The following is a 13,957-nucleotide window of genomic DNA, read 5'->3' as shown; positions in this document are numbered from 1 at the left end:
TGATTTGAATGAGATTGAGGTAATCTAAGCATGTGATTAATCTTGTTTTCAGTATTTAAAGCATTTATTGTTTATTGTTAAGCAAGTTTATCCCTGCAGCTTTGTTATATGCAGCTACCAGCCAACTCGTCTCACATAAAAACAGTGACTGTGTACTCGAACCCGGGTCTTCGGTGTGATGTGCGAATGCTTTGTTACATAAAGTATTTGCTTGGATCAAATGACTGAATCATGATGATTTTTTTCTTTATAGCTCCTTACAAATGCTGTTGATCAAAAGCTACCCATCCAGTAGATCCCCAGACCTTTCTGTATGAAGGTTTTGTGATTGTGACTAGAAACATGAAAAGTACATACCTAAAACAAAATGATGAAGACTGTTTTATCTCAAATTCCCTTAAATCCCTCTACGCCACCAACTACCAACTACTACAGAACTGGTAATACCTTACCAAGGGTCAAGATACACAGGTATTTTACTGGACACCTGTCCGCCATGTTTGCTTGATGCTATAAATATAACTGCACATGACAGCATTATAATTTGAAAAATACTTATAAAAAATCATAAAATAAGCAGATTCCACTTGCATCTGAATGGTTTAATATGATTAAACCTCAAACTTGAATATCAACGCAATCAATAAACATCGAAAATTGGACATCAGGAACATCAGCCTCATCAGTCACATCCCTCAGGGACATATTTCAGCAAACACAAATTTAAGTTTGGTACTTATGAAAGCAATTAATTCAAGCCCTTGTGAGTGTGGGGGGTGGGGGTGGGTGGGGGTGGGGGTGAGGTCGGTCGGGGGGTGGGGGTAAAGCAATTTTACGGCGTAAGACTGTTTTATCTGCTTGTTGCTTAACGCTGCACTCAGCAATATTCCAGCTATATGAAGTCGGTCTGTAAATAATCAAGTCTGGAACATACAATCCAGTGATTGACATCATGGGCATCAATCCACGCAATTGGTATCGATGACATGCATCAACCAAGTCAGCGAGTCTGGCTACCCGATCCCATTAGTCGATAAGACAGTGAAAATGGGCTTCACACAATGTACTACACACTCAGCTACCCCACCAATTGGGGAGGGGGAACTTGGGGCTGGGGAGGGAAAAGTGTTTTTGACCAAGCAGGACCCAAACAATCACATGCAAGTACGACAAGCTGACAGGTGCACAGTGGTGAACAACTTCTCAAACCAGTCTAACATCAGGGGTTCATCTAGACCTGCTCAGAAGCCGATATTTGGATCCAAGCCTGAACCAAACGTCAGCAAACATTCCCAAATTGGAATTAAAAATGTCCCATTTCATACTGATATAGCTACTGTTATGTCTTTGTAGAGGTATTTAACTCTACATCACTGATAAAATGACCAATAAAGAGTCGGATGCATCAATGATTTTTTTTACATTATTCAATGTTAAAATAACTTGGAATTAAGGAAAACACAAACTTTTGAGAAATCCCAATTTAAAAAAAATAAAATATTTTTTCTCAATTTGCCTGCCAATGGCACTTGGTTTAGTATCCTAAATAAATCCCTGGACTTGGCCTGTAACATAGTTGGAGACAAGACAGTCTGTAAATAACGGCCCTGTCACACCCCTCAGCACGAACAAATACCTTGATCTTATCCTACAAAGGCTTGTCAGGACGTACATGATCTACCGCTAGTTAAGAAATAAAGACATACTTCCCATGGCCATCAGTTAAACGTTACCCAAACTACTTCAGAGAAAGAAATTCACACCATTTATCATAATATAATAATCACAGATTAATTTTCAAAGCAATCAGATAATTTCTTTAATAAATATTGAACCGTGATGATTCTGTCTTCAAGATGTGTCATGGTCGACTCTTCCTGCCCGTAGGAGCTCATGAGCTTCATTAATACCTGTTTATGACTATAAATGACTTGCAAACCTAGTGTCACATCTTTCTCTCCACAACAGTCCAAGGTTACAAAGATAAAGACACAGGCCTCAGTCATCTAAGGCCAGTACATTTTAATCAGGACTGTAATCTTATAACGGCACATTCCTTACAACAAAAAATAAACTAAGTGTACTTGCCCTGTCATTTCGTTCCGAATTGTTTCAGTGGCTAGTAACCATGGTAACCGAATACAGACTTTTGTAGGGAAAGTTTACCAGATCAAAATATATTTTACAAGATCGAGGTGTCTGACGAAAGGATCTGACATACAAAATCAATATGGTCTGTTATGAAACCACGAAACCACTTTCTTTATTCTGTTACCAAAACAAGAAGAGAGAGACAGAACAGAAACAAATCAAGACAGACAAGGTCGACGATCAGATCCTTGTGACTATTAATGGAATTGTTTAAACTTGAGGTGTTGCTGTCGCTTCATAAAAACTAATTCTGTGACCAGTGCTGCATCTGCAGCATCACTGACCTCTGCAACCAATAGCCATGCTGTTATAATACACAAATTAATATTGATAAAAATATGGTAATCAACAAAATACCCAGAGGATCTTTCAAAATCAGGGTCATACCTTGCACCAATCAGTGATGTTACAGAGACACACGGCATGAGGACTGTCCAGGCTTGGATCAACGTTTGACAAGACATTTGATATTAAGGTTGAATCTTTAGGACATTTTGGACCATGTCCCAGAAACTGGACTGATCTGAAACCTTGCCACTTTTCACCTTTTCTCTAATAATGGAGGACAATAAGCTTGTTCTTACTGACTTCACAACACTTGATTGACAGAAACAATGGATAACCATGGTGAAGGAGGACTTGCTGGAGACTTGGCCGCACACCGTCATGAATGCAGGAAGCCATGGTCCGAGTGGAGCCGGGTGTCAGTGGCCGCCCCCCTTTACTGCACATTGTACATACTATCACAGATCAAAACACGGCTGGGAAGTGGGGGGCCGTCCAATCTGAGAGTTGACGTTATCAAATACATGTTTTCTATTAACACGGTCAAATATACACCGACACTCTGTCACAGTATAAAATCCAACAAGTTTTTTTTCTAAGAAACTCCAACAGACACGTTCACAAACCTAACAAAATATTTTCAATTTGTACCAAAAAATGGTTTTCAAGGATGTTTCGTACACAATTTTTTACACAAATATTCATCATCAGGATTCCCAGAGAATGAGGGTTGTTCACAGCATCACTTCTCTTCCTTGTCTTGAGTTTCAAACACACTGGAATCAAAGTAGTAGCATTGCTTCAATTTTCAAACATCCTTGCACGACGTGTGTAATCCAAGATTTGTGAAGTATTTATGCTTTCTGTGAGAAATGCTGGGTCGTCTTGAAAGCCAAAGCAGTCACACAGGTGAATCCCATTATTAGCAGACAAATGATGAAGTCCACTTCCACGCGGAGAATGGCGGTGAGCAGACATCTAGAATGTTATCCATCACCCCTTCCTTTCACTTGCTTCGTCACATGAAGCTGAGCACTGGTTGAGTCCACGAGTGGAAAATAGGGGTGAAAGGAGACACTGTTGCACAATAGTGTATTTAAGCAAAGCAAAGAATTATCCCATACTTCCAAAATTGAATGATGCAGGAACTTGTTTGGTTGTGAACATGTAACCCCCTCTTTGTTCTATCTGCTTGGAATCTGAAACAGAGTGAGTGAGTGAGTGAGTGAGTGAGTGAGTGAGTGAGTGAGTGAGTGAGTGAGTTGCTTAATGCCGCACCAAGCACTATTCCAGCTATATGACGTTGGTCTGTAAATAATCAAGTCTGGACCACAAAGTCCAGTGATTGATATCATGAGCACAGATCTACACACTTGGGATACGATGACATGCATCAACCAAGTCAGCGAGTCTGACTACCCGATCCCATTAGTCGCCCCTTCTGATAAGACAGTGAAAATGGGCTTCACACAATGTACCTCACACTCAGCTACCCCACCAGCTGTGAGTGAGTGAGACAAACGTGCAACAGCACGAGCAACGACAACAGCATCAGGACACGTGGCAAGGAAACAATGCGAACACACTGAGGTCAGTTTAGTGGGCATGTGATACTGAGGACCTATTTCACCCTGGAATCCCATAATGCAAACCAGAAAATGGAGATCAATCTGTTTGTACCGAGGCTGACACGATGCAGCTGACACAGGTGCACAGAAATCATATACTAAAATATACTCTTGTTTAGAGTTCCCGCTGTATCTAGACATACATATCAAATTGAGTGCTCTAAGACAAAAGGAAAAAAAAAGCTATGGGTTTTACTGGCCAACATAAAACCACTGTTGAACACTGTCCAAAGCCTAACATCAGAGAAAATGTTTCGAAAAGATAAAGTAAAACGACAATGAAACATTGTTTAGCATTAGAATACGACTTTTACAGCTTGTTATTAAAGTTAGAAAAGAGAAGCTACTAATGGTTGACTCGGTCATGCAGGTCGGTCCCACACATTTTATATTGCACTGTTAAACACAGCGGTCCTGGAATATTTGCTGGAATGTCCACTCTGTGCAGAAATGGCAATTTTTCATTTTTCTGCCACAGAATTTGTCAAATACACAGGAGAATTTTAACATGGTGGTCGAAAGCCGGTTCTTAACACGTAACAGTTCCTTAGGTCTACTGAAACTAACAGTCATCATTGTACTTTTTGTGAAATTAAGTCATTCCATTAGTTATTTGTGTAATAACTTATATGGAAATAAGAAAAAAATAATTTTCTAAACAATCTTTTAAACATTTAATGTTTTGAGAAAAGGTTTGTTTCGAAGTGATGTCACGATTCACTTCAACTATTCTTGCCACGGCCAAGTTTGTCAGAAAAATGACTGCCTTAAGTTGAATAGGGACAAAACTAGGAAATATTAGCAGAATTTTGTGCAAAATTATCAAAAACCGATCATTTCAAGACAGTCAGTAGGGTCGGTGAGAGGTTTTAAGCCTCTGAAATACCTGCAGCTGCCTTTCTCTGGTCAGAAAGTTTGAAAACATCGTCCAATTCTTTTGTCTGTGGCGCAGTGAGAGCACTTGTTAATGCCATGTACCATGTGGGGTCTGTAGATTGAATGGCTGAAATACAAGATGAACACACTTGTCACAAATTCATCATGGCAGCATTCAAACCTAAACCAGGTGACTATGTTCAAACTATTCCTCTGTTCACCCAGCACTAAATGGGTACCCAGTAGGATGAGATGGTTACCTGTGACTGTTAACCTTCATGGGCCTCACAGCAGCTTGGGTTGTATACTCCCCAGGGAGCTGATAATGAAATTGTGAGCACACTGATTCATTGACCAGGGTAAACAGTAATGTTGAAACTCTGCACGATATGAACAGATTATTATCATTATTGTTGTTATTATTATTATTGGTGACTTATTGGGGCTATTTTCTCTATTGAACAGTATTGCAAAAGTAGTTATCATTATTGATAAAGTATTGCGATAGTTCAAAACTTTAAGGTTTGATAATTATTTTAATCAATGTAACTAGTGAATAATATTGCTGACAATATCAAAGTCAGTAATTTTCCACCCTGTCGCGACTCAAACCAAAGGGAAGTAACTCTTATCGGAAGTTATCGTAATCCTTGCTAACCAACCCAATGGCAGGTTTGAAATCCACATGAAATATGTATTATTAATAACTAATTGCAACTACTGAAACTATTGATTGTTATGCACTCTAATCAACGATACTATTGGCATTTCAAAATTCCTATCACATCAGTTCTATCATTGGGCTAACAATTGCAATAGTTCCATATATCGTTACACTCCTGATCATTATTATTATTATTATTGTTGTCATTATCACCGCTGCCTGTACATAATTGACTCTAGACCAGGCAAACAAGGATGATATCAGGACATACAACCAGGTCAAACATGGGTGACAGAAGACTTCTCATTACCCTGTCTGTGGAAACTTATCGTGTTCAGGAATCCCCAGTTGTCAGTGACATTTATATAGAACCAGAAAGTGGTTGAACTCACACTGCAGAACATGCTTAAAGATGACGTATTCATCAACTTGACAGGTGTCCTCATCTATGGGGGTCTGATAACTCTCCAGCGCCGTCTCCTCGGCACCATCGTCCGTGAACTCGGCATCGCTATCATCGTCTGTATCACCTCGCTGCAGAGGAAACACAAGTTTGGAGATAAGCGTACACCTCTTTTAAACCTCTCAGAAAGTCAGTTGTATCATGGCTAGTACAGAAAGTCAGTTGTATCATGGCTAGTACACCGTATCGAGGCTCGTCTGTTGTATCGAGGCTCGTCTGTTGCATCGAGGCTCGTCTGTTGTATCGAGCCTCGTCTTTTGTATCGAGGCTCAACTGTTGTATCGAGGCTCGTCTGTTGTATCGAGGCTCTTTGGTTGTATCAAGTGATTGACACCATGAGTATTGATCTGCACATTTGGGATATGATGCAGGCATCAACCAAGTCAGCGAGCCTGACCACACAATCCTGTTAGCTGCCTCTTACGACAAGCATGGGTTGCTTAAGATTTATTCTAGCCCGAATCTTCACGGTTATTAAGTTGTATCCAGGCTTGTCAGCTGTATTACCAGTGAAGTGAAATGGGGTTTAACGTCGCGTCCAAGATTATTGCACTTATATAGCGGCGTGCATGTACGTGTGTTTGTGTGGATGCTTGTACTAGTCCGGACTGCCGACTTATAGTGCTAGGTCACTGAGATACCATGCCGCAGTTTAACATGAATACTCCACTCAGACACAGTATACTGACTCCGAGCCGACCAGTCCTTGTTTTAGCCCCTTAATGCCGAGCGCCAGACAGGGTAACAACAAGTACCATCTTTTAACGTCTTTTGGTATGACACGGCCGGGGATCCAACCCCGGACCTTCCGCTCTACGGGCGGACGCTCTACCACTAGACCACGGAGGTGGTCAGCTGTATTAACAACCTCACATGACAAGCAGTGAGCCCAAGACACTACACAACATCAGATCAAACAAATACTTACTGCTTTTTCTAATTTTTCTAAATACTGATTTCCATCTTCATCAATCTCGTCTTCATCACTTTCCAATACTTCTGTTGACATACAAACAAAGTAGTGAGTGAGTTGGGTTTAAATCCGCTTTTAACATTATTCCAGTTATATCAGGGCGTGTCAGCTTAATGTGGGAGGAAAGCCCGAAGTGATGCAGGTCTCAGACGTTTACCACTTCAGTGAAACCCACGAGCACGGGTATGGTGTTGACAAACCTAGAAACATAATTGGGGCGAACCGGGATTCGAACCCACAATCATAGGTTTCTGGCGTGCCCAAGGGACGCAACTCTGCACAGCGAATCGCGGCGCCTTAGACGACTGGGCCACCCGTGCCCCCTACAAACAAAGTAATGTGAAACATAGTATGGCTCATTGATGAAAGTACAGTCTTCAAAAACAAGCATACTCATTTTTGGACATGTCTCTTAAACAGAAGCAATATATTTGAAGGAATCACCTTGGGTTCAACATTCCTTGTAATAGGGAGCCAAGCCCAAAAGACATTAGATGCAGTGACAAATGTACTGCAGCAAGTAATCTGTAATCACGAACACACTTTACACACATAAAACAGGATTCATTAATATACCTGGCTATTCAGAAATTGGAAAGCAGTCTGTGCCAAAAAGGTTTGAATCGACCAGCCCGTACATGTCTCGATTCATCATCTTAAGAATAGTTTAGTGTAAATATATAATTTGTTATCAGCTGAGCTTACTGGACCGAACAGAATTTGGTTTGGGAAATTATATTTTCTCAATGAACAAGATGAAAAGGAGAGGAACACATATTACAACTGCATAATATCATCATCAATGATCATGGTAAAAAAAAATTAACTGAGTTTGAATACTGAGCAAGAGTATTCTTCATTTAACACTGCAAAAGCCACACATGAACATCTGCTGTCATTTACATTTCTATTGTAGTACACCCACCAAGATGCATTGTCCTTGTACACCCACAATCATCCCCATCCTACTCTGGTACACCCACCCTGACCCCCATCAACCCTGGTACACCCACCCTGACACCCATCCACCCTGGTACACCCACCCTGACCCCCATCCGCCCTGGTACACCCACCCTGACCCCCATCCGCCCTGGTACACCCGCCCTGGTACACCCACCCTGACCCCCATCCGCCCTGGTACACCCACCCTGACACCCATCCGCCCTGGTACACCCAACCTGACCCCCATCCGCCCTGGTACACCCACCCTGACCCCCATCCGCCCTGGTACACCCAACCTGACCCCCATCCGCCCTGGTACACCCACCCTGGTACACCCACCCTGACCCCCATCCGCCCTGGTACACCCAACCTGACCCCCATCCGCCCTTGTACACCCACCCTGACCCCCATCCGCCCTGGTACACCCAACCTGACCCCCATCCGCCCTGGTACATCCACCCTGACCCCCATCCGCCCTGGTACACCCAACCTGACCCCCATCCGCCCTGGTACACCCACCCTGACCCCCATCCGCCCTGGTACACCCAACCTGACCCCCATCCGCCCTGGTACACCCAACCTGACCCCCATCCGCCCTGGTACACCCACCCTGGTACACCCACCCTGACCCCCATCCACCCTGGTACACCCAACCTGACCCCCATCCACCCTGGTACACCTCGCCCTGACCCCCATCCGCCCTGGTACACCCACCCTGACCCCCATCCGCCCTGGTACACCCAACCTGACCCCCATCCGCCCTTGTACACCCACCCTGACCCCCATCCACCCTGGTACACCCACCCTGACCCCCATCCACTCTGATCCCATTGACCCCCGTACAGCCACCCTGACCCCCATCCAACCTTGTACACCCACCCTGACCCCCATCCACCCACCCTGATCCTCATCCACCCTGGTACACCCATCCTGACACCCGTACACCCACCCTGTCTCCCATCCGCCCTGGTACACCCACCCTGACCCCCATCCGCCCTGGTACACCCACCCTGACCCCCATCCACCCTGGTACACCCACCCTGACCCCCATCCACCCTGGTACACCCACCCTGCCCCCAATCCACCCTGGTACACCCACCCTGATCATCATCCTCTTCTTGACCATTCTCATCATCATCCGAGTCTTCTTCTTCCTTGGCTCGACCTGTGAAAAAAGTGTGCATTCATCAGAATTGATTGACAACAGCATATTACATGGTTACTTTGCAATCTTGTGACCTGTACATAACTGAGTCTGGGCCTAGAAACTACAATAGACACAGAAACCTACTTGTATATAATCTACAGAGACACCTACTTGAATATAATCTATACCAGACACCTATGTGTATATAACCTACACCAGACACCTACTTGTATATAATCTATACCAGACACCTACTTGTATATAATCTATACCAGACACCTACTTGTATATAATCTATACCAGACACCTACTTGTATATAATCTATACCAGACACCTACTTGTACATAATCTAGCCATATCTAGCAATATAGCCAAATTACCCCTATTTGGCCCCGGCCCTCAGTATCCTGGGGGGCTGAGCGCTACCATTTGCACAATTCTTAATCCCCACTCCTAGGGTTGCTCCCAGTCAAATTACGTTAATTTCCAATTAGTGGTTTATCAGAAGAAGTCGTTTGAAAAAATTGTTGACAAACACCACAGTATGGCATAAGCTCACCTTGGTGCTTCTGACCAGGTGAGCTAATAATCTACACAGAATTCCTACTTGTATATAATCTTCACAAGACACCTATTTGTATATAATCAACAAAAGTGAGTGAGTATGTTTTTACGCCGCTTTTAGCAAAATTCCAGCAATATCATGATGGGGGACACCAGAAATGGGCTTCACACATTGTACTGATATGGGGAATCGAACCTTGGCCTTTGGCTTAACCACAAGGCTACCCCACCACCTCTATTCTATACCAGACACCTACTTGCATATGCTCGTTTTAATCCCTGGAACAGGAGCAGTGCCGCAGGTACTATCTGGGGGGCGACAGCTGTGATTTCCGCTGGGCGGTTGGTTGGCATATTTAACACTGAACACAGACCAAGCACACATATCTTTCGGTCATGAAGCCTGCAAAAGAAACTTAAAATTCAATGTGATGACTACCCTTACACACTTTCAATTAATTCTGAGACATGAATTCTCAGCCTATTTAAAGCTACAATAAAATTATCATTGACAATGGGATTTGACTAGTCCAACTAGTACTCAGATCTGGTTGCCCTGAAGGCCTGCCCTGCCTGCCTGCCTGCCTGACCCAGTTGCCCTGAGCACACCCTGATATGGTGCTGAAAACTCTCCCTGATTCAGCTGCCCTAAACACTGCCCGAACTTGTTTCCGTAATCACCTACTGATCTGGTTGCCCTAACCCCCCATATGTGGTTGCCCTGAGCCCTGCCCAAACAAGTTGCCCTGAACCCCCAGATTTAGTTGCCCTGAATCCTCCTAGATTTGGTTGCCCTGAATCCTCCTAGATTTGGTTGCCCTGAATCAACCTAGATAGGTTGCCCTGTATCCTTCTAGATTTGGTTGCCCTGAACCCCCAGATTTAGTTGCCCTGAATCCTCCCTTATTTGGTTTCTCTGAAAACTCCCCCCATTTGGTTGCCCTGAGCCCTGCCCGAGCACTCACTGACCTGGTGGTTACCCTAAGTACTGACCGATCCAGTGCTACCTGGGCAACAGACTGATCTAAATACTCTGGGACAGAAGGTATGCCATTGCCGAGACCTGGAGAAGATGGTCCTCACCCTAGAAAGCAGTCTGCGTCGTGGAGCCACTGCTTGAGGAACTGTGCTAGTATTGATCCCTGCATGTTGGGGATCTGGATTGTTTGTAACATCTCGAACAACAAGGGAGTGTTATAATACAGTGCAGATATGACTACTTGTAAACACATTGTCCTCAACTCCGATGTCTGAACTTCCCGCGTCAACCGCTGCAACACCAGTTCCACAAATGATGGCACTACCTGAAACCCAGAAACACAATTATCCATAATTACACATTCAACACTAGCCGTCACGCTTATTGTATTGTTTTGTTGTTTCAGATGTAGCTGTTACTCCTACATGTCCAAGCAACATGACTTCATATGATGGACGAAGTCTTCCACTGTTCGTAAACTTGTAATCTCACATTGATGAAACTTTCCAACATACTACTAAAAAGAACATACAACCTGGCAATACAGAACTCTGAAAGATTTTGATTGTTGTTTGATATTCCAGCTATATATATGACGGTGGCCTGCAAATTATCAAGTCTGGACTAGACAGTCCAGTGATCGATATTGTGAGCAACGATCCATGCAGTCGGGGTACGATGACATCCCTAAAATCGCCTCTTATGATCACCCTTCTATTTCAGAACTTTTGAGTGAGTGAGTGAGTGAGTATGGTTTAAGCGCTTTTAGCAATATTCCAGCAATATCATGGCAGGGGACACCAGAAATGGGCTTCAGACATTGTACCCATGTCGGGAATCGAACCCGGGTCTTCGGCGTGACAAGCAAACGCTTTAACCACTAGACTACCCGACCGCCCCTTCAGGGGTTTTGAAGTGTCAGGGAGATGTGAGGACAGGGGACTTACATGGTCAACTTTTCCTGGACACTGAAGAATAATGACCTCGAGGAGCTTGGCTGCATGACACTCGGGGTCCTCGCCCACTTCTCCCGTCAACACCTGCAACACAACGCAACAACTGCTGCAACCCATGTTCACAAGACAGATATCTAAACAAACTTCACATTTCATTCATAAAATATTTATCATTATAAAGATCCTCATCCTCCTTGACCTCAACAGTGTTTACTTGAACATCATTCCTAGATCCTGGGTTGCCTGGCAACAACTTCTTCCTCAATACTTAATCACAAGTTTAGTCATTTTTTAACAAGCAACCTTGGGGGGCTGGGGGCGTTTACTAAGCCAGGTCCATAGTGTAAATAGTGTGTTTGCTTGTTTGTTGTTTAACGCAGCACTCAGAAATATTCAAGCTATATGATGGCAGTCTGTTAATATTCAAGTCTGGACCTGACAATCCAGTGATTAACATCATGAGCATGGATCGACACATACATGCAGCGACAAGTCAGTGAGCCTGACCACCCGATGCCATTAGACACCTCTTATGACAAGCATGAGCAGCTGAAGACTAATTCTAACCTGGATCTTTACATGTATCATATAATGTAAGGATAGGACATTGTGAGCATAGATACTGACTGTTTTACACATTTGGTAAATAATCTGAAGATATGAAGGGTTGGCAAGGAAGGCTGGCGTATCCACGGTGATGTAGTTGTGTAGGGCTGGCATCATATCTGGAATACAAACAGGTGAAGGTGACCAAAAGAAAAATTCGCAAAATTAACCAGAGCTTTACTGATACAAAGGCAACTACATCTTAAACATGGGGTATTTAGGACATATTCAAGCCTTGCATCCCTTGCATAGGAGGCAAATATGGGGTATGGGAGATTGTTCCTATCCTGGAATAAGCCAGGAGAACAAGCAGACAGCTTTGAGGACTTTCTCTTCTGGAATCTCAAAGCAGAGGGTACTTGGGAGTTACTGGAAATTTTAGTATAAATTGTATATCTATCACACACTTTGCATTTCTTCCATCTCCTTCGATCCCATGTGGAAATGTGCTTGAACCATGTTTTCAACTTCTAAAATAAAACATTCACTGGAACACCCCCAGTATCGACCTGACCATGTGCATACCTCTGCCAACTCATTCACTTTCTCATCGCCACTGTGTGGTGAGTTTTGACATCTAAGAAAAGTTTGTTTGTCCTGTTCTGTGAATAAATACACAGCCAACAAAGATGAGCCAACAAAGATGGTCCAACAGACAACAGCAGGCATGCAAAGAATGTGGATGCACATATCCAACATCGGACGTCTTCAGCGACATCGTCACATGGTGTGCAGAGTGTCATACTTTGCCAGATTCTGCCGTCTGCATCTATCTTCAGCGATGTCGTCGCAGGTTATCAGACCAGCATTCTAAGGCCAAGGATTCAACTAAGAAATCCAAGACCGGTTCTTCACTTCAATCAAATAGGATCGAAGTAGAAGGTAGAGGTGCAAAGTGTGAGATCGGATAAGTTTAAAAATTTCTCCTCTGAAGCCCCCATGTTTCCCAAGAGGTTTGGTGTTTGTTTGTTTGTTTAGCGCCGCACTCAGCAATATTCCAGCTATATGATGGCAGTCTGTAAATAATCGAGTGTCAATCCAGTGATTGACATCATGAGCATCAATCTACGCATCGGGAAACGATGACATGCATCAACCAAGTCAGCGAATCTGACCACCAGTACCCGTTAGTCGCCTCTTACGACAAGCATAGTTGCCTTTTACGGCAAGCGTGGGTTGCTGAAGACCTATTCTTCCCCGAATGTTCACGGGTCTCCCCAAGAGGTAGAGTGTGGAGTTACCTGTGAAGTAGTCAATGCCATCCTTCTGGAACATCTGGTAGATCATGCCAAACACCTCCCACATGTGGTGGGACACCTGTGTGCTGGTCAGACTGTAGATCAGGGATAACACCTCCTCATAAAAATCTGGAGACAAAGTCAGTCAATATCAATACATTCCAAGGTCATTGAACCACAGAGAAGAATCAACGATTTATCGTACCAGATTCTGCAGTCATCCATTTCTCTTCTAATCACTCGTATCACTATGTTGTGAGAAAAGTAAGATTAACTTGTATATTGATACAAACAAAAATGCTGCTTGAGTTAAATTTGTCTCTTTCACAATTCAATTAATGTTTTCAATGCATCAGAAAAAAAGAAGATATATTCAGAATATTATTTTACATGACGATGCCATTTTCTTCTAAAAGAAAATGATCCATAGGATATTCTTTGAGAAACCTTAAATGTCTCATACAAAAGTCAGAAAATAAAAACA

General features: G+C 43.3%; 1 protein-coding gene across 1 annotated transcript in view; it reads right to left on the bottom strand.

The window, feature by feature from the left end:
* Nucleotides 1–778: 778 nt before the first annotated feature.
* Nucleotides 779–13,957, bottom strand: part of LOC139466822 (importin-7-like) — a 45,139-nt gene continuing 31,960 nt past the window's right edge. Inside the window, exons 19-28 of the mRNA XM_071248520.1 lie at nt 13,477–13,602; nt 12,257–12,354; nt 11,621–11,713; nt 10,778–10,998; nt 9,952–10,097; nt 9,082–9,147; nt 6,996–7,066; nt 5,997–6,138; nt 4,951–5,067; nt 779–3,635 (exon numbers count right to left, since the gene is read on the bottom strand). Of these exons, the coding sequence (XP_071104621.1) occupies nt 3,550–3,635; nt 4,951–5,067; nt 5,997–6,138; nt 6,996–7,066; nt 9,082–9,147; nt 9,952–10,097; nt 10,778–10,998; nt 11,621–11,713; nt 12,257–12,354; nt 13,477–13,602 (1,166 nt within the window). The 3' untranslated portion in view covers nt 779–3,549. The remainder of the gene's footprint in view (nt 3,636–4,950; nt 5,068–5,996; nt 6,139–6,995; nt 7,067–9,081; nt 9,148–9,951; nt 10,098–10,777; nt 10,999–11,620; nt 11,714–12,256; nt 12,355–13,476; nt 13,603–13,957) is intronic.

The sequence above is a fragment of the Haliotis cracherodii genome, unplaced genomic scaffold (genome assembly GCF_022045235.1).
Source record: "Haliotis cracherodii isolate W230 unplaced genomic scaffold, xgHalCrac1.p SCAF_19, whole genome shotgun sequence".
Taxonomy (NCBI): Eukaryota; Metazoa; Mollusca; class Gastropoda; order Lepetellida; family Haliotidae; genus Haliotis; species Haliotis cracherodii.
Note: the sequence above shows the minus strand (reverse complement) of the source record. Positions and strands in the feature narration are given on the sequence as shown.